This window comes from Rhincodon typus, chromosome 1 (genome assembly GCF_021869965.1).
Source record: "Rhincodon typus isolate 14 chromosome 1, sRhiTyp1.1, whole genome shotgun sequence".
Taxonomy (NCBI): domain Eukaryota; kingdom Metazoa; phylum Chordata; class Chondrichthyes; order Orectolobiformes; family Rhincodontidae; genus Rhincodon; species Rhincodon typus.
Genome location: NC_063332.1, coordinates 149,585,353 through 149,606,877, shown reverse-complemented (window position 1 = coordinate 149,606,877; position 21,525 = coordinate 149,585,353). Strand labels below are relative to the sequence as shown.

The 21,525-nt window shown below is 39.4% G+C and overlaps 1 protein-coding gene across 1 annotated transcript in view; it reads right to left on the bottom strand.

The window, feature by feature from the left end:
• Positions 1-14,245: 14,245 nt before the first annotated feature.
• The window catches only part of LOC109927799 (probable protein S-acyltransferase 23), an 87,903-nt gene continuing 80,623 nt past the window's right edge, over positions 14,246-21,525 (bottom strand). The window contains exons 9-10 of the mRNA XM_048603671.1: positions 17,663-17,828; positions 14,246-14,594 (exon numbers count right to left, since the gene is read on the bottom strand). Of these exons, the coding sequence (XP_048459628.1) occupies positions 14,397-14,594; positions 17,663-17,828 (364 nt within the window). The 3' untranslated portion in view covers positions 14,246-14,396. The remainder of the gene's footprint in view (positions 14,595-17,662; positions 17,829-21,525) is intronic.

Sequence of the window (21,525 nt, the reverse complement as noted above, 5' to 3'; positions counted from 1 at the left end):
TCTGTCTAAGAAATTTTACTGAAACAGTCAATGAATTCTTCATTTGGACTACTTTTTCCCAAATGAATTTTCCAGTCTATATGTAGTTTAAAATCTCCCATGATAATTGCTGGTCCCTTTTGACAATATGTGTTAATGCTTTGAATAACAGAACTGAATGTACTATCACCAAGATTGCAGATGTCAAAAAATAAATAGGGAGAAAGGAGCTAGCTGTTTGGTGAGTGTCTGTTTTCTTGTCTTAAGTTTTAACATAATATACAAATTAGTGGAAAAGATAAGTTAAATATAAATAGGTAACTTAAATATATGAATAAGTTAATAAAATAATTAATTAAAACTCATTAATGATGGCAGGACAGGTGATGTGTCAAGACTGAAGCATTTGGGAGCTCTTGGATTCCATTGTGAACCATTGTGATCCAGCACAAATACATCTACATTAAATGTTTCAAGTTGGAGCAGCTGCAGCTCAGAGTTTAGGTGCTGAAGGGTCAACTGCTGTGGCACATAAGGGATAGGGCAAGTCATCTGGATTCTTTTTACCAGGAGGAAGCTTAGAAGAAGTCCTTTCCTCCATCATAAGGTCAGAAATGGGGATATTCATTAATGATTGTACAATGTTTAGCATTATTTGCAATCTTCAGTTAGTGTCATAGTCCATGCCCAAATGCAGCAAGACCTGGATAGTATCTAGGTTTGGGCTGATGAATGGCAAGTAATATTCATGCCACACCAGTGTCGGGCAATGATCATCTCTAACAAAAGATAATCTAGCCTTCACTCCTTGACATTCCATGCCACAACCACCTCTGAACTTGCCATTATCAACATCTGGGGTTACCGTTGACCAGAAACTGAAGTGCATTAGCCATATAAACACTGTGGTTGCAACAGTAGGTCAGAGACTAGGAATCCTGCCATGAAAACTCAACTCCGGACTCCCCAACTTCTGACTCCTCAAAGCCCCTGTCCAGCTTCTAGAAGGTGTAAGTCAGGAGTGATATGGAACACTTTCCACTTGTCTGGATGACTGTAGCTCCAACAACAATCAATAAGCTTGACACCATACAGGAAAAAGCAGCCATCTTGATTGGCACTACATCAACAAGCATTTGCTCTCTCCACCACCGCAGCTCAATTGCAGCAGTATGTACCATCTACAAGATGCACTGCAGAAATTTATTAGTGAAACAACACCTTCTGAATCCGTGACCACTATCATCTGGCAAGTCAAGGGCAGCAGATACATGGGAACACCACCACCTGCAAGTTCCTCTCCAAGCCAGTCACCATTCTGACTTGGTTATACTTGGCTTTTCCTTCGATTTTACTGGGTCAAAAGCATGGAATTCCCTTCCTAACACATTGTGGGTTCCCTGCAGCAAATCAAGAAAGCAGCTCACCATCACCTTCTCAAAGTCATCTTGAAATGGGCAATAAATGTTGGCTCAGCCAGCGATGCTAACATCTCATGAATGAATAAAGAAATTCTTGTGATTTGGTCACTGTTCCAAAATGAGTTGATTTGGAATTTTCAGTAATAAATACAATTGAGACTCCTATAAACCATCATTCTGAGATATGTACTGAAGTAAGAAACAAAAAAAGCTTTGATTTACTTAAAAGGCTTTGGATAACAAGCCGTTTTGGAAGCTCAACACATTATTATAGCACAAGCAAAGATCTGTCTGATGAGGTGAAGGGCCTCTACTGTATAATTATATGATTTTATGATTTGTGTTGAGGGAAATGCTTGAGATCAGCTATTCCTTATGGAGTCATAGAGTCATACAGCATTGAAACAGACCCTTCAGTCAAACCAGTCCAGGCCTAACATATCCCAAGCTAAACCAGTTCCACTTGCTTGCTCCTGCCCCATATCCCTCCAAACCTTTCCTATTCATGTATCTATCCGAATGTCTTTTAAACGTTGTAATTATACCTGCATCCACCACTTCCTCAGGAAGTTCATTCCACATATGAACCACCCTCTGTGTAAAAAATTTGCCTCTTATGTCTTTATTAAATCTCTCTCCTCTCACCTTAAAAATATTCTCCCTAGTCTTGAAATCCTCCATCCTAGGGAAAAGACAACTACCATTAACAACTCTATCTATACCTCTCATTATTTTATAAACTTCTATCAGGTTGCCTCTCAGCCTCCAGTGAGAAAAGCCCCAGCTATCCAGCCTTACCTAATAACTCAAACCTTCCTTACCCAGAAACATCCTGGTAAATCTCTTCTGAGCCTGCTCGAGCTTGATAATATCCTTCGTACAACTGGATGACCAGAACTGGACACGGTATTCCAGAAGAGGCCTCACCAATGTCCTGTACAACCTCAACATGACTTCCCAACTCCTAGACTCAAAGGACTGAGCAATGAAGGCAATGATTTCCCATTGAAATGAAGAACAGCACTGATGGTGTAAACACTACTTCTTCTACTTCACCTTCCTCTCTAAGAAATTTGCATAATCTGAATTGTAGTTTATATATTTTGAAGCAGAGTAACATTTAATCTAATTTATACATAATCAGCTATGTAGAAGGAGTTTAAATAGTAATGGGCCAAATCTGAATATGAAATAAACAGTTTAAATATGGAACATTTTGTCTCCTGCAGTCATGATGCCATAGAAACAGGAACTGTAATAGATAGAACTTGTGCTTATTAAGTACATTATTTTTGAAAGATGGCAAGTGTTAGTTCTCTGCTGGTGTGAATATGGATCTGCAAGGATATGAGGGGGTTAATAGTTGACTGAGTGTAATAAGCACCACCCACTTTGATGATGTCATGAGGACTTGGTGGAGTAAGGAATTAAGTAGAATTTTGTGGGAGGCTAGGTCCTTTCAACAGTCTTTGTAGTAATACAGAATTTATAACCTGTAAATGGTTGCAGAGATGCAATAAGCTACATTTTGTTTAGCCTATAAGATTCTTCCTGTTAGACCAGATGGTGGATACCATTGTACACAATAGACTATGTAAGCCTTTAAAGAATCCACACACAGGGAAGATACAGACAGCAGCACCCATAGCTTATGAATCTCTTTCTCCAATTCTGCTATTTTCACATTCATAGTCTCCCAATGTTTCAAATGTTTCTGGTAGTTGCAAAATCAAATCAATGCCTGTGTCTTGGTCCAGGCTTTAATCTTTTGCTTACACTCTGCCAGTGGTTGGAACATTTTCCTCTTCCATGCTTTTTTTCTGCTTGATGTGTCCATCAAGAACTTGTCATGAGGTTTCACTTCTTGAACCAAGACTACTGCCTGGTAGACCCAAATTTGGACATTCTAAATTGACCACAGCTGGACAAATTGGGTCTGATAGAAAACTGACCAAACTAAATTAAACAGCAACCAGCAGCTATCAGCTACAGAGAACAGTGGAAACCAAGAACAAAGAGGTTACAAAGGTTCAAGGGGAACCAGTTACAACAAGCCCAAGGCATGTGTATTAGAGAAATCTCGCTCAGACTTCCAGACACCTTGACTGCCTGATTTTGTACATTTCCCAACCTCTTCCGTCAGGTAGAAGATACAGAAGCCTGAACACATGCACAAACGGTTTCAGGAACAGCTTCTTTCCGGTTGTTATCACAGCTGTTGAATGGACTCTCGCCTCAAGTAATGTAACCTGTATGCCTCTAAGTCTTTTTGATCTGTACATCTTTTGCTTGCTGTGATCTGCCTGTACCGCTCATAAACAAAGCTTTTCACTGTATTTCGGTATATGTGACAATTAAATCAATCAATGAATCAATCAATTCACATCTCCTGGCATGGCAACAGTGAAGAGTGTTAGCATGACCCCCATTGGATAATTTGAACCCAGCTCATGATCTCATTGACCAAAGTCCACAGAACATTCTGGAAGATCTGGGGTGAGGGGGATAAAAACACAAATCTTGAAGCTATTGCCTTAGCGGAGACACATGGTGAAGACTCACAGTAAAGACTTGACCAGGCCCAGCACTGGAGCTCTGACCATCTGGAGAGAGAGAGATCTGCCATGAACTGAGAAACCAACCTTCATGGAAGAGAGCCAGCCCTATGTTGGAAAGGAAGGAGATTCCAACGGCCTTGCTTAAACATGTGGATTGTTGCGGATAATATCCTTTCTCAAATGGATAGAGCTAGATAAAGAGTAAGTATTGTGGGAATATGGGAAATGCTCATGTGGCATTTTTAAAAAAATATATTTTGTTAATAAAATCAAGTTGAACCACAAACCACTTTTGGTGTCCCTTTATCCACCACACCAATGATTGTTTGGGTAAAGTGTTTGTAGTACATAAACTGATCAAAGCGCCCAACACGCGGGACTGCAGGTTGTTTGTTCACTATTGTCATAATTTTCCCTGTCAGGATTAGGTTCTAGGTAACATTGTGAGGTCTTATGATAAGGTAAAGATATGGTTCAACTCTTGCGTCTTTTTTAAACAATTGTTTATTTACATTATGCTCACAATATACATTGTATTCACATGAGGTCAAAATTATTGCCTCTTCACTAGAGGACCTCCCTTTATCATCTTTCTATGTGGTTTCCATATAGTTATGGCATATTAAATAGTATAACTTCCTATGCACTTTTTCAGGAGTTAACCCTTTGCTTTTCATAAGAGCGTTAACTACAGTAACAAATAATGAAAAACATCAGTCTGCGACTCAACTAATGGCTAAGTCATCATTGCCATGAATTTTCCAGATCTTGCTGCTATGGAGATGAAAGGTAATGTGACGTAAAATTGACGTTTCTTCCAGTATGAAAGGCAGAATTCTGAGATAGCCCCAGAATTGAACAGAAAACCTTAACAAATGTAACAACTCTGTTACCAGTACTGGAGAAACAATGCTACAAGTTGCATTGTACCTTAAACTTCACTAAGGAGAAGAAAAGCCACACTGGAAAAACATTTAAGGCATTGCAGACTGATTTTGATTTCAATACCAATATTATTTATGTACCGTATGTTTTTAGCTTTAGAACTTGGTAAAAGGAGAATATTGATCAGTGTGTGACTGCACTGAGACAGTGCATTCACACTCCTGTGAATTTGGACAACTGCAGAATAATATCACCAGGGAGAGGATTGTCTTTGGAATAAAAAATCCTGCTGTGACAGCACAACTACAACAGAAAAGATAAACATACCTTCACAAACAATATTGGCATGTTCAAAAACTCAAGTTGAAATCATCAGCTATAGAGTATTAATTGTAGAACTGATGAGATTTTGCACAATGCTGAGATATAGTCTACAGCTAACAAGAACAAAGGGGCAAAAGGTAAGAAATATTTGCAGAAGGGTCAGCAGAAAGAGAAAGGTCATTGTACAGAGTGTGGGATTTACAGAGGACACCGTGTGAAAAAAAAAGTATGTTCAGTGTTGGGAAAACATTGCAGTAAACTCAAAAAGCTGAATCACTTTGCATGCAAGTGTCTTGTTGGAAAGAAGCAAAGCAAACCTATAAAGATGGTGGCTGGAGAGATTTCAGATGATGATTCTGACAAATCATTACACTACAGAACATGACCTCATCTCAATGCAATAAATTGTTTGGAACTGTTGGAAGGATGAGTACAGAAGGAGAGCATCAACTGAATGTGAAATGTCAGCTAGGCACTCGTACAATGTGAAATATCATGAGCTTCACAAATTTGCGTGAAATGGTTGAGGATGGTGACCAAAAGTGAATGAAAAGTAGACTGATGCCAAAGGACAAACTAATCTGAGGTCCCAGTTCAATGGGAAGAGAGAATATCTGCAGTTCCAGAGATTAAATATTAAGTAGTATCCACTTATCTAAGATGAAATAAATCTAAAGCTTAGATTGGTAACTTTACACTTGCAAGAAGTGATGTATTTCTGAAGGCCAAGCTATTAACTGGTGATTCGATCCTAAAAAGTTACAAAGATGTTCTCACAGGCTTTGATTATTTTTCAGGTGAATATCATCTTGAAGTAAATAAGAGTATGCAACCAACTCAGCATCTTCTGAGGTGAGTTCCAGCTGCTTTAAACCCAGCCTGAAGAGCTAGGTAGAGAAAAAGATAGGAGTAATCAAGACAAATGCTACAGACTGGATTAACACGTGAGCAGTGAAAAATCCCTGCAAATTTGTGAATATGCATAGATCTAAAGGGTCTCAATAAAGCTTTGAAAAGATTGACAAGATTCTGCCACAACTAGTGAAGGCAAAGGTCTTTACTGAAAATGGATACCAGCACATGAAATTGGATTCCCATTTGGGAGATACAGATGTTTGCATATGCTATTTTGTATTTCCACTGGTCTGGAAGAGTATCAATGCATACAGCATATGACAGTAATTTAGCAAAGGGTTCAGCAATTAAAACCAACATAGATTTGCTAAAAGCAAATTATGATTAACTAAACTAAGTCTAAGTCTCTGATCAGCAATATGACAAAAGGCAACAGCAAACTAATAGACTACTTTACCAAACAAAATTGTAGAAAAACGTAAATAGAGGTCCATGGTTGCCAATAGCTCCTTGGGCGTGATAATTAGTGACAGAGAGAGTAAGCACAGGAGAACATTTAGGATTTTTGGGCATAATCCAGTTGATTTGGTTACGTGGATTTCAGATTGGTGTTTAATGCAGCTTGTTAGCAAAGTGGAAGTACATCAAATAAAGTGGAAGTACCAGCATGGAAACCGTGATGGCTGAGTGACAGGAAACAGGGAAGAGGGTGAATCCTTTTTTCTGACTGGAAAATGGTATTTAATATTATTACCTAATTGTCAGTATAGGATTATTATTTCTCTTGATTTGTTATGATGATGGATCAGAAGCTAGAAGTATTTATGGGCATTTTTTTTTTCTTTTAATTCCAAAATGTTTTACCTTTAAAAAGAGGACAGCTACAGAAAACCTGGAAATCTGATAGAGATTAAATTGGAACATTCAAGAGGGAATTAGGTGAAGTTTTGGATAGATAAAGTTTGTAGGAATATGATGAAAAGACTGGAGATTTGGAAGTAGGTAATGATGCTCGTTTGAAGAGTTGGTGTAGGCATGATGGACTGAATGGCCTCCATCCATGATGTAACAATTCTGTGATCTTTCCCTCACCTGTGCTTCCCACTCAGTTTCCTACACCACTAACCCTGCAAGCCCTCTGTGCTGCCTCCTCAGTTCTTAGGTACATCTTATCACCTTAACCCCAGGTGCACCAGCACTAAGAGTCGTGCAACCCACTGTAGTCTTTCATTCCCGCCCATTTTCTAATTACAAGAGAAGACAGCCCATAACAGGTTGCAACCTGGAGGGTTGGGGGATGCCCAACATCTGTGTCCTCACCCACTGTGAGGAGAGAGAATCCTGGTGCCACAAGAGAAGACATGGACTTTTCCTGCAGGGATGCTGAGACATCCATGTTCCATCAAATGGTTAAGTACCATTCTTCACTCCACTGCCATTCTCCCATCTTCCCTACTGTGACACTCAATCACTACACACTACATCTAAGTACAAGCTGCAACACCTACTCTCTCTTTTGTCTTGCAGGTTCCACCAGCTCACCAATGACATCAGTGGAGGAACACCCAGTTCCAGAAGATGCATCTCTGAGGATGGAGGTTCCAAGGCCTCAGAGGAAGAACCAGCAAGGCTGCCCTCCTGCACTTCCTAACAGCCCAAATACTGACACCTCAGAGGGAACAGTTAAAATACAGAGTTTGGAAGCACAATCAGGTGAGCACATTGCAGCAACAGCTCTGTATCTGACCAAGGAAGAAATGTCCCAGGCTGCAAGTGCTCAGAGGACTGCTGGAGATCAGACACCTGCTCAGCTCCAGGCAAGAGATGACCCTGTGCTGTCAGGATTCAGGAACTTCATTCAAATGCACAGGGAGGAACAGCAGACAGCAGACAGGCATTTGGGATGGAACAGTCCTTATTGCCTAGAATCCACATCAATGCAGCAAATTATGCAGCTGCAATGCCCAAGCAACTTCAGAGGCTGCGAGAGATGTGCACACACCAGCATACCATTGCCTCAGCCATTCATCCTCAGGGCAGGGCAACATGGCTATAGGGAACTTTGATCCCAGTCCAGATGACCTAGAATCACACTTTCCACTCAAGACAATGCAGAGGTAACTGAGCCCTCCACCTCCACCCTGAAACATCCACCACCCCCCATTTCCACTTCTGACTCTCGGAAGTTCAAACCGAGGAGAGTCAGCTTGTGTTTTGCAAGAAGATCTTGGATATGTCTGGTCCATCTAGACACAAACCCCATGGGGTCACCCCACTAAATCTCCAGGGTCAATGGGAATCATAGCAGAGCAGGCTCCCTCCATCCCAGTTTCAGAATCAGGGAATATATTGAGACGTTGTGGGAGGAAGTCAAAGAGAAACCTTCCTGAGGGTACATTGTTTTCATGTGTGAGTAATGTTTGTTTGTAAATATCGATCTTTGCAAAACGTTTCCTGATGTTATATTTCATGCATATCATTGCAAGTCTCTTTCAGGGGCTGAAAGGACTCTTTTACTACCCAGCATCAGGTTATGGTCATGCACAAGGTTCAATGGATGGAGGTCTGAGCTCCTAGGGCCTGGCAATGCCTTTGAGCTTCCTCATTGACCATCCCTAGTGTTTGGCTCCCACTGTGTGCAAGGGTGTAGATGTCACCGAGTTGTCCTTGTCAGGTTATGCCAGGAAGGTGTGATATACAGAGAGGATCAAGGTTGAAGGATGATCAGAGAGTAGGTAGCTTGCTTTCCTGTATGCTGTACATTTCATGGACTAGTGACCAATGTTCTTTTTCTTTAAAATCCATATGAATGGAGCGTACTGCAGCCCCCTCCCTCACAGGTCGAGTCACTCCAAGTGTGCTCACAGCCATTTTCTTCAATGTGATTTCCAGTATGATGGAAGATGACAATGAGTGCTCCTGTTCGAGCCTCAGCCTGACCATGCAGTAAGCCCCCAAATATGAGGCGACCATGCCTGGTGTGTTATTCACTGTGTCTCTTTTGAAACCAGAAATTCCTGCAGTCCCCTGCAGGAAGACTGAACTGCTGAGGCTCGGTGCAGTGGCAATGGCCACAACTGCCTCACCCCAATCCCCTCGTCATTCTCCTTAATTTTTGCAGAGCAATGAGATGGACTTGACTGGATGTCCCGAGGCAAAATATGTCTAAAACCCTGGACTAGTGCCTCTTCCTCTCCTTAATCATTCTTATCCATATCCACTGGATGTGCCACTATGGAATCAGTGGATTGACCGTGACTCATTCCCTGGACTTCAGAGGCAATGGAGCCCCTGAGTGAGACTGCCCCCAAGCTGGACACCTAACTGGGATGGGAGGCTGCATTTGATTCACTGTGCCAGGACCACTGACTAACAGATCCCTCCATGGACTTCAGTGAGGACTACTCCCCACAGACTTCGAGGCATTGTTGCCTGCTTGCTGCACATGCAGTGCATTTGCAATACAAGCTGCTGGCACATAGACTAGATGTAAGACTGACATTGCATGCTGCAATACACAAGATGTACACCATTAGACTGAAGACTACGTAGCGGTTAGGCAAGCTGCTTGCTTGTTTAACTATGCTGACTGGCTTGGCAAGACAGGGATGATGCGAACTGGCTGACGCTGTGAGCAAGCATTAAGAAAGCAAGTGAACATCCTTGTAGTGCAGCATGGTCCAGCCTGCAAGCTAGGTACCTGTCTCTCTGCAAAGTGTCCCCACTGCAGCCTTTCAACGTAAGTTGATATTGCACTCAGTGCCAGAATGATTGTGATGATGGGCAGATGCTGGATGCCAATGTCCGCAGAGGAGCAGTATGAATGGTTAATGCCCCCTGATCATTTCTGTGGTTGTGGTATGGTTTCAGGTAACATGGACGTTGTTTGGAACAAGCAGTGAGCTGAATCTGCCAGGTTTAAGCTCTGGTTTTCTTGTTGAGTTTTCCTGATGTTGTGATTGTTTGGCAATGATGGGAATCTGCACATTAATAAAGCAAGTGGAGACATTAACAAGAATATAACAAGCATGAATCCCCATCAGCTGGCATCTTGCCATTACTTGGCAAGATACTCACTACTCAGAGTATATGCTGTTCTATAAATTACCAATATTGTTACAACTGCAAAACTTTTGGCTAAATTTTGTAGTTCACCTGTGTATGGGAAAACAGGCATATGGACCTGTAAATTAAAGTACCGTACATCAGCAGTGCAGGGTGCTGACCTGAGTGCAAATAGGGGCCTGCCTGAAAAGTTAAAGTGGTGTGAGCTGGCTAAATGGAGCTGCATTCACTCCAGATAATTATGCTGCTGTCCTCTTACCCCTGCAAAATTTTGTCTCATGATTTTCAATGCCAGTTTCAGCATTTTATGAATAAAATAACAACAGCCACAAATATTTTACACAATAAGGATTGGATAATATTTTCAAAAGTTTAATGTTAAAGTCATAATTTAGTAAGGCATTAAGTGAAAAGCTATGATTCAGCAAGATGGATCTTTGCATTCCAAATTCACCATCATTTGCTTGATACAAATAGACCAAAATGTGTAAACAATAGTCTGAAGTGGATTATGGGTAACTTCACAAAGACAATGTTTACTAAATGATGCTGTTCTTCACAACATGTTCTATTTAACATTTAAATCATTTATACTGTAATTATTGAAAAAAATACACTTGTGATCACGTTTGTGCTTTTTTCTGAAACAGAAGAAACGTAGTGGAAACTCACCAACCTCTCCTCCCTGCTGTTACACACAGAAATTGTAAAAGTTTGTAAGGCACAGTTAATATTAGCAGGTAATGCAGTGTGACAATGTTGGTAGGTTCAGATACCTCACAATGCTTCAAGTTATATACTTATGTTTCCTTTTCAGTTCTGCAGGAAGACCTTGCCCTGATGTCTCTAACGTTAATTTGGAACTCATTCTGGATTCAAGTGCCAAGTGGTATCTGGGTTATGTTCTCAAGGTTGAATGATACATTCAAATAAGATTTGCTGACTTTTGAATTCAATGCAAAGTACTATCATGTTTGAATTCTGTTTTCAATTAGGTTGTTTCACATCAGAGGAAATAATAAGTACAAAGCTGACAAGGACATTAAATACGATAAAGACAAATATGAAGGGCTTACTGGTAGAGAATGAGCCTCTATCCCATCTAAACTGGTAAATGCCAAGTTTTCTCTCAGATATAGGTGAAATCTAATGATAGGTACATATACGACTGACACAACCAAAAAGAAATTGAAAGCTGAGTTTCTGCAGTTTATGACTTTGAAGTGAATTTTAAAATAATTTAACAATGATCAAAATTTGCAAAATAGAGGTCTTATTATGTGATCAGGATTATTATTTAATCTCAAATAGGAAAAAATACATAATCTTATCAGCCTCACAACAGAAAATAATGCACTAGAATTACATGCTTTAGGAAAATAAAGTTACAACACATTTTGGCCTAGGCACTTAATAACTTTGCCTATTAAGTTGACTTGTTCGAATACTTTGTTCAAATACTGAAATCTATCAACAGGAATTCCATGTTTATGAGTTCACCTTTAAAAAGGCCAAATATTTCTTGCGGTTTTAAAATGCAATCAAATTCCTAAGATTGTAAACATTTTTAAATTCAATTCTGTGAAAGCATTGAGCAATATATACATTATATGAAAAACAATCGCTGATTCAAATTACACCACGATTAAGCTTTGTTTTTGGATATCTTAGCCTTTTACCGATGCACGTGGATATCATGAAGTAGCATTGGAAAACACAGCTTTATTCAATGCATAGTTAGAGTTTGCTGTAGAGCATGTTTGCATAAATTGTACGGCAATTTTCACTTAAGTGCACTCTTTCTATAAAGAAGGGTTAAAATAGGTGCTACAATGTTCTACCATGAAAGACACCACTTATATCAACAGTGCAGCAGAGTATTGTAATTGTTATAATAATAAAGTGTTATAACACTTGATTGGTCACATCATATTTGCAAAAAATACTTTCAGGAATCTCTTATGCTTAACCTCAAGGAATTTCATAATGTCCAATTTGACAGTATTAGTTTTGTTTCCCTGACTTGTGAAAATACTAGACAGCTGCACAATGGGAAGGATCTTAATACAAACATACCAGGAAGGGAAACCATGCAGTTGCACTGAATGATTTAAGGTGAGGGCCTTACTTGTGTCCTGAATTTTATTAGCAGAATACTTCAAGCTGTGCGGCCCACCCTACTTTTATCTGGTCTACACTGTCAGTGCTTTTCAGGTAAAGGCCAGGTGCAAATGCACAGTTAGTACAGTAATAGCAGCTGATTGACACTATGTATATCCAGGACCCTGGACAGGGGATGCATACAATGTTAATCACTGGGGCACCTCTAGGGGCAGCCAGGCACAAAGCAACACTCAGAAACACAGGAAAAATGGAAGGAGAGAACAAGAGATGGAGGATGCAAAAGGGTTGGCGGGGGGATGGGGGGGGGGGGGGGGGCGGAAGAGAGAGAGAGGTGTTTGTAAGGATGTTGACTTGCTTGCTGAGCTGGCTTGTTTTCGTTGAGATGTTTCATCACTATGCTAGGTAAAATCATCAATGAGGCCTCCAATGAAGTGATGTTGTTCCACTCCACTTTCCGGTCTGTTATGGTGAGTTGTGTCATTTCTGGTTTTGTTCTGTATGGGTTTGTATATGGGGTCCAATTCTATATGTTTATTGATTGCATTTGAGAACCATGCCTCTAGGAATTCCCTTGCATGCCTGTGTTTGGCTAGGGCTACTATGATTACGTTGTCCCAGTTAAGAGGAGTTTGTAAGGCAAGAGAGAGAGGGAGGTTGCAAAGAGGTTGGAGAGAGAACGGCTGCAAGAGGGCAGAGGGAGGGAGGGAGGGGGAGAGAGAGAGAGTAGGCTGCAAGGTGGGGCAGAAGGAGTACGGAGGCAATTAGAGGAGGGGAAATGGAGAGATTCTGAAAAAGAATGGGCAGAGGGAGGAGGCAGGTTACTAAGTGTGTGTGTGTGTGTGTGTGTGTGTGTGTGTGTGTGTATGTGTGTGTGTAGAGAGAGAGACTGCAAATAGCGTGAACAGTTTTAAACCTGACCAAAAAAATCCTCATCTAACTAGGAACCATGAAAACTGAAAAATTACTGAGTGACTTGTTTGCAAATAAATGTGGAATTTCAAGCTTAAGGCTGTATTTGTTTTGGGACTACCATATGGTGGTGGGAGTGTACTGATTATTGTTGTAATGAACCTAAGTCATTTTTTAATTTTTAATTTTAAAATTCAGTGAGAAAGGAGTTAACTGCCTAGTTAAGATCTTCCAGCTTTGTGCAAATGTGACATTAACTGTGACCTCAACAGTGTGTGGTAAATGGGTTTAGGTTGATGGCTTTTAGTGTGTAGAAGTGTCAGTTAATTAATATTTTTCTTGTTAAATTATTCCTGTTATCTGTTGCCAGTTTAAATACTGCCAAGAAATTAATGCTTTCTTTCTGTGTTGTGGCTTTAATTTTAAGTGGAGATTTAGAAATTATTGAAGATATTGTTGTAAATCTTCTAATTCTTCTTTTGTGTGAGTCCAAGAACCCTGTTTGGCAATATAAATACAGAAATTTTGAAGAAGAGACAGATCAAAGTTAAAACATTTACTTTGTTTCTCTCTCCGCAGATGCTGCTCGGACTGCTGAGTTTCTCCAGCAATTTCCGTTTTTATTTCAGCTTTCCAGCATCCTCAATATATTACTTTCATTTAAACACAATGATGCTGTTACTATGTGACTGTAATAAATGAGTTAGTGAAAAAAAAATATGTCCCTGAAAATCAAAAAAGAGCCCACGAGGGGACATGCAGAGGGGAAATATTTTGACTCCTATTCCCAATTCTGAAGGATGAAAGAGGGAGGGTTAAAGGTGGGAGAGGGAAGTTAGAAATAAATAGCCCAAAAACAGGAGAAGCACCTAGACCCATGACTGTTCTCCCAACCTCAATCCTTGATTCTCTTCCAAAATTAGCAGGTTTGTTGTATTACAGTAATACATCTTTATATTTTTCCTGAAACAGTCGAAATTATTGGGATAACAAGGTGCAGAGCTGGATGAACACAGCAGGCCAAGCAGCATCATAGGAGCAGGAAGGCTGACTTTTCGGGCCTAGACCCAAAACGTCAGCCTTCCTGCTCCTATGATGCTGCTTGGCCTGCTGTGTTCATCCAGCTCTGCACCTTGTTGTCTTGGATTCTCCAGCATCTGCAGTTCCTACTATCTCGAAATTATTGGGATGATGTTTTAAAAAAGTAAAAATGATATTTGTGCTTCTACTTTGATGAAAGAAAATCTGATCCAATGGCACAAATTCCACACTGTACTCAGATGTTACACAGCTCATTCAGTGTGTTAAGTTCATGCTCCTTCTGTGGGTCAATAAGGTGAAAGAACTCCATCAAGTTCAGTTTAATGCCCCTGTTGAACAGGTTACGGAAGCGCCCTTGTTCATCATAAAGATAACTGTATCTCTTCTGGTTCATGTGTTCATTTATTGTTATATTAACTGTAGCTGTGTAGAACTGTAAAAATAAAACTCACCATCAGTAAGTTCAGTGCAAAATAAGTCTTGGCGTTTTTGTAAAGCCTTAATTCTCCAGAATTTTATACATAGATGATGCAGATGAATTAAAATTCCAGTTTGTCAGTTACATTTTGATTGAAATAGTCAGACTAACAACTTGAATTACTGTGCTCTTTGTATAAATGGAGGAGAAAGGCATACTCATGGTTATGTATCCAGCATAATAGTCTGTCACAAAAATGAAAAGTGATTATTTTCCACTTTGCACCCAACGATATCAAAATGTATTCTTAGTTTAAAATCAATATGAATGCAGTTGAGAACGTTATCTCCAAAGCTTAATAATAGCAATTACATTTTAATTTTGTCTCTTATAGTTATAATCCTCAACCTATAATTTAGAGGTGAAAAGCAAAAAGTAACAAATAGAGGGATGAATCTTGTAAGATTCAGAAAACAATGGAGAATGAAATAAATAAAAAAAAGTAGAAGGCAATGACAAAGGAGAAGGATTCAATATTATTACAAAGTAATCAAGTATTAATTCAAGTTTTACATCAATATGTCAAGTTTTCTTTTCACAATAGTGTTTTCTGAGGCTGTTTATAGAAATAACATAGTCAAGTCAGATCACATCCAGTAACAAGTGTATTTTCTAATGAATTTAGAGATGATGTGAAGCAAGTTACGTGATCCTAACAACTAAATAGTCAGACCATAATGTTCATTGGATGTACGCTCATCAGATAGACCAAACAGACCTGCAAATTAGTTAAATCGGAGGACCCAGTTATTCCAAACAGGGTTGGAAAGCTTTAAGCGGAATTTTACCAGAAATTGGCTAAGTGGGGTATCAGGTGGCTGAAGTAGGTATGTTTCCAGGACGGTAGGATGTTACGGTGCCAGATAGGTGAATGAGTATGTAGGGTAGTTATGCCCAAGTGGGTAAGGAGTAGAGTGGAGTGGAAGGTCAAGCCCAGCACGTGGGCAGAGTTGTTGGTTTGGGTGAGGGGCTGTAGTTAGTTTCAGTAAAGGGAGTGCTGGGTTACGCTGTAGTCTGGTTGGAGTGAGGGGTGTCAGGTTTAACAGCTAGGAGAGTTCATGGGTTTCAGGGGTTCAGGCCCGCAGTGGGGTGAATATTGGGTCTTGCAAGGTCATGTCAGCAGGGAAGCAAAAGTTGGGTCCAGCACAATCCGTTGGAAGGTGGAATCATGTTGTGGATGATGCAAAGGGGTTTTCCTTAGGGTTCTGGTGGATGTAAGGATCAGAAGTCATGTAGTTGAGGGAATTGTATCAGTAATGTGTTGGGAGTTCAGGTTTATACTTACCCAGGAGTGACAGTAGATTTTTAATCCAATATTGTTTCCTGTGTAACTGTTAAGTCTAAGTGATTTGGAACCATCTAAATTGAATGCCTTTAATGGACACTTTCAGAGGCTTCCAGAAGCACTGTAATTCTTTGTTGGAAAATTCAGCTTCCTGGGCAGTTACCATGGAGTCATTTGTATTGGGGATTCCACATGGTGCTGACATGTAAGTCCATTTTGCGCTGCTTAACCAACTGTCTGGTTAGAATTTGAGCCAATATGAGAAGCTAATGAATTTTACTAAATTTAGCCAAAGTGAAACACTGGAGGGCAACAAAACTAACATTAAATGTATCCAATTCACTTAACCATACAGGTTACAGCTTGTAATCTAACTTTATAATATACAATTAATTTTTCTTAGGATACAACTAAGTAGCATTTCTAGAACAAGTACAGTAGTAGAAGAATTACAATGATTTTGTAACTAAAAGTGCAGCATAATTATGGTTGAAGTAATAATACGCAAGTTGTACTCATACTGACACATCCTATCTGCTACAACCATAAATAAGATTTATTATTAATGTTTAATGTAACTCCTGGACAATTAGATCAAGAATAAAATATCATTATGTAAACATTGTTTTAAAGTGGTTTCTTCAAAATCATCTCATGACTTTAATAGAAATCGATTTATTTCAAAAATTAAACTAACTACATAAAATTTACAGCACAGTGACAGAGCATTCAGTCTGGTCCATCCTGGCAGTTGTGCTCCACATGAGCATCTTTGAATCCTACCAGCATTTTTTTTAACTCATTTCTCTATTGTGTACTTATTTTGCTTTTTCTTAAATGAATGAGTGTTGTTCACCTCAACAACTGTGTGGCAGCACTTGCTACATCTTAATTACTCTCAATTAATTGTGGCGTCACACAGCTTTAACAAAATGTTGACAGCTGCAGGAGTTAATTTTTTTAGTTGTTCGTGGATTGTGGATGCTGCTGGCTAGGCCAACATTTGTCAGCATTTATTGTCCATTCCTAACTGCCCAAAGGTCAGTTGCAAGTTAACCACATTGCTGTGGATCTGGAGTCACATGTAGGCCAGATCAGGTAGGAACGGCAGATTTCCATCCCCAAAAGGAATTTAGTGAATCAGATTTTTAAAAACTATAATCAACAGTGGTTATATGGTCACCATTAGGCTACCTTTTAATACCAGATTTTTAAAATTGAATTCAAATTTCCTCATCTGTCATGGTGGTATTCAAATTCATGTTCTCAGAATACTAGCCTGGTGCTCTGGATTACTAGTCCATTAATCCAATAAATAAAAAGTAATTATTTTGCAGTATTGTATCTTTGCTCCCATCTTGGGATTGTTGCTATAAAACAAGAAACTTTTCCAAATTGAAGAATATCTACTTAGGCTTCTCTAATAGCTCTCTCTGAAATTGGCATTGAATTCCTTAGGGCCAAATCTCCTTCTGGGGTTTCATTCTTTATGCCTGTTTGCAAAGTGCCACATCTATCCTGAGCTCATACAATTATTTCTTAAATATGCCATTAAATTTGTGAAGAATATAGAGCCTAGATCTAATGATCCCTGCTGAAAAATGTATGGGAAAAATCAATGATAGCCTGATTATGCTCTGGTATGATACCATTTCAGAAGGAGGAAGAATAAATATATGAGACTTGGTAAAAAAAAAGTAGTAAAAACTGTAACCTGAAAGATAAGAACAGTACATACATATATGCAGGTCATTATTGCTGAAGCGAATGCAATAACAGACAGGAAGATGAAGCCGATTCCAATGAATATGCTACGACCCATCTCGTTAAACCAGTCCCAAGCAAAGTAGACTCCCATCACACTATTAAGGCACATTGTGGCTAAGAAGCCCATAAAATAAATCCTGTAAAAATACCATAAATAAAATCTGTAACATCCTGAATATGAACTTTAGACATATGTATATATATATAGCAACCTGTTCCAACAAGACTGAAAGAGCATGAACCTCCTTCCAATGCCAGTTTCTTATTTGTCCTCATGACAAGTCTTAATAAATCAATACCCACCATTTATATACCTTTAATCTTAATAATTCCGCTCTGTGAGACCTCCCAATTAACGCAAAGGACAATAGACCTTTATGTACTATAGGAATTAAGGAGTATGGGAATAATGCAGAGACATTTAGCAGAGATAGAAAATCAGCCATGATCTTGTTGAATGATGGAGCCAGCTTGAAGGGCCAAAAGGGGCCATTTAAAGAGGAAATGAGTTAGTTCAAGCCTAGTATTTTAACTTAACTGATTCAGCTCCAGGGCATCTCTGCAGGAGTTCCAAGGGTAGTGTCTTAAGCCCAACCATCTTCAGCTGCTTCATCAATGACCTTCCCTCCATCATAAGGTAAGAAGTGGGGATGTTCACTGATGATTGCACACTGTTCAGCACCATTTGCGATTCCTCAAACACTGAAGCAGTCCGTGTCCAAATGCAACAAGATCTGGACAATATCCATGCTTGGGCTGATGAATGGCAAGTAACGTGTGCGCCACACAATTGCCAGGCTATGACCATCACCAACAGGAGACAATCTAACCACCACCCCTTGACATTCATTGGTGTTACCATCACTGAATCCTCTACTATCAACATCCTGGGAATTATCATTGATCAGAAACTCAACTAGACTCACAACATAAATGCAGTGGCTACAAGAGCAGGTCAGAGGCTAGGAATATTAGGCAGTAACTCACCTTCTGACTCCCCAAAGCCTGTCCACCATCTACAAGGCACAAGTCTCTAATGTGATGCAATACTCCCCAGTTGCCTGGATGGGTGCAACCCCAACAACATTGAAGAAGCTTGACACCATCCAGAACAAAGCAGCCTGCTTGATTGGCACTGCATCCACAAACATCTACTCTCTCCACCACCGATGCTCAGTACACACTGCTGCTACTATCTACAAGATGCTCTGCAGAAATTCACCAAAGATCCTTAGACAGCACCTTCCAAAACTGGGACCACTCCCATCTAGAAGGACAAGGGCAGCAGACATATGGGAACACCACCATTTTCAGGTTCCCCTCCAAAGCACTCACCATCCTGACTTGGAAATATATCGCTGTTCCTTCACTGTCACTGGGTCAAAATCCTGGAATTCCCGCCCTAACGATATTATGGGTGGACTGCAGCAGTTCAAGAAGGCAGGTCACCACTACCTTCTCAAGGGCAACTAGGGACAGGTAATAAATGCTGGCTAGCCAGCAGTTCCCACATCTCACAAAATGAATTAAAAAAAATATGAGCAAGAAGATAGAACTGGCAAAAGTGAACTGGAAAATCAGGCAATGAAATAAGTCCTTAGAATGCAGTGGCAGATTTTTAAGGGGGCATTCCATAACATTGAGCAAAGGTACATTCAGGTGAGAAAGAAAGGCTTCAGGCTAACTAAGGAAATTAAAGATAAAATCAAATTAATATGGCAGTATATAATAAATATCAAAAAATTATTGAAATGTAATAAGGGGAAAAATAGGGTATGAGATAATGAGAGCTAGAAATAAAGAAACAGGTAAGTAGAGTTTCTATAGGTATTTAAATGAGGAAAGAGTAATTAAAGTGAGGGTTGGTTCTGAGTAGATCTGTGGAATTAAATGGAAATATTAAATGGAAAATAAGGAAATGTCTAATGAATTGATTGGGTATTTTGGAGCTATTTTCACTGTAGAGGATACAAAAACATCCTAATATAATTGTAAGTTAGGACATGAATGAGAGAGGAGGGATAAAACAATTATAATCACCATATAAAAGTACTGACAAAATGTTTTGAAAAAAAAAACTGACAAGCCCCCAGGTACTGATGGACTTCATCTGAGCATCTTAAAAAGAAATGACTGTTGAGATACAGATTTTTAAAAATTCTTGATGAGTTGTGTTCTTCAGAGGCTGGATCAGCATTTATTGCCCATCTAATGTTGCTGTTGAGAAGATAGTGGTGAGCTGCTATCTTGAACCACTGCAGCCCATTCGGTGCATTAGTTTTAATTTTCCAAAATTCTCCAGATTCCAGCAGATTGGAAAATGGCACATGTAACTCCTTTATTAAAGAAAGGAGGGAGACAAGGCAGGAAAATACAGGCCAGTTAGTTTAACATCTGTCATAGGGAAAAGGCTGGAATCTATTAATAAGAGTTTATTGCAGAGCACTTAGAGAATCTCAACACAATTGCGCAGAATCAGTATGAGTTTGTGAAAGGGAAATTACGTTTGACTAATTTATCACAGCTCTTTAAGAAGTAACAAGCATCATGGATAAAGGGAAACATCGAAATGAGGTACACCTGGATTTCCACAGGCAAGATGTTATGTCAAAGGTTACTACAGAAAATAAAATTATGCTGTAGTTGGTGACATATTTATGTGACTAGGGGATTGGTCAGGAAACAGGAAACAGGAAATAGGCATAAATGGGACATTTATGACCTGGAAAGGTGTGACAGTGGAGTGCCAAAAGCATCACTGTAGAGGCCTCAACTATATACAATCTATGATACTTGGATGAAGAGACTGAATATATGGTTGCTAAATTTGGTAGATCTGCAGGCGAAATGTTAACTGTTCTTCAGGAAGAACAGAAAAGCAGCAAATTATCCAAATGGAGAAGATTGCAGAATTGTGAGGTTAAGAGGTTCTGGTTGCTCTAGTACATAAATTAGAAAATGTTAGTATGCGAGTATAGCTAACGATTGTTGTTTAGTGCAAGGTGAATGGAATGTAAGAGAAGGAAAGACATTGTTCAGGACATTGATAAGATCACAAACAGACTCTGTGTACAGTTTTGTTCTCTTTACTCAGGAAAGGATGTCATTGTATTAGAAATAGTTCAGAGAAGATTCACTTGACTGATTTCTGGGAGTTATCGAATGAGAGAGTTTAGACAAGTTGGGTTACTATCCACTGAAGTTTAGAAGAATGAAAGATGGTTGGATTGAAATATACAATACAAGAGGATTTGACAGGATGGATTCTGAAAGGATGTTTCCACTTGCCCCAGAGATTAGAACCAGCTGACATAGTTTGAAAATAAATGTATCTAATTTAAAAGAAGGTGAGATTTTTTTTCCTCTCAGAGGGCCGTGGATCTGTGGAATTTCAATCTTCAGGGAACAGTGCTGTCAGGATAATGGATTATTTTTAAAGTAGAGATAGCTGAATAAAAGAGGTAAGCAGGAAACTAGAGTTGAGGCCACAATCAGATCGGCCATGAAATACATTCTTTCCACTCAATTCAGGTATCGTATTCGTCAATGTTTGTTCTTTTTCATTGCATCCACATTATTTTTGGAATATGGGGAAAGAAAACTATCCACGGTGTTGGAGATGATTGGCACAAAGCTTTTGAGTGGAAATTTGCACTGCTGTTTTTTAGTACTTTTTAGATTTAAGATTCAGAATAAATTAGAATAATAGAATCACACGACTTCATTTTTCCCTTTTATTTTGACAATGTATTTTCTCAAATGAGAGATTCATGGCTGTCAGTCCACCATGGCTGGTGGCACTTTTCTCATGCATTGTCTGATGTTCATCATATA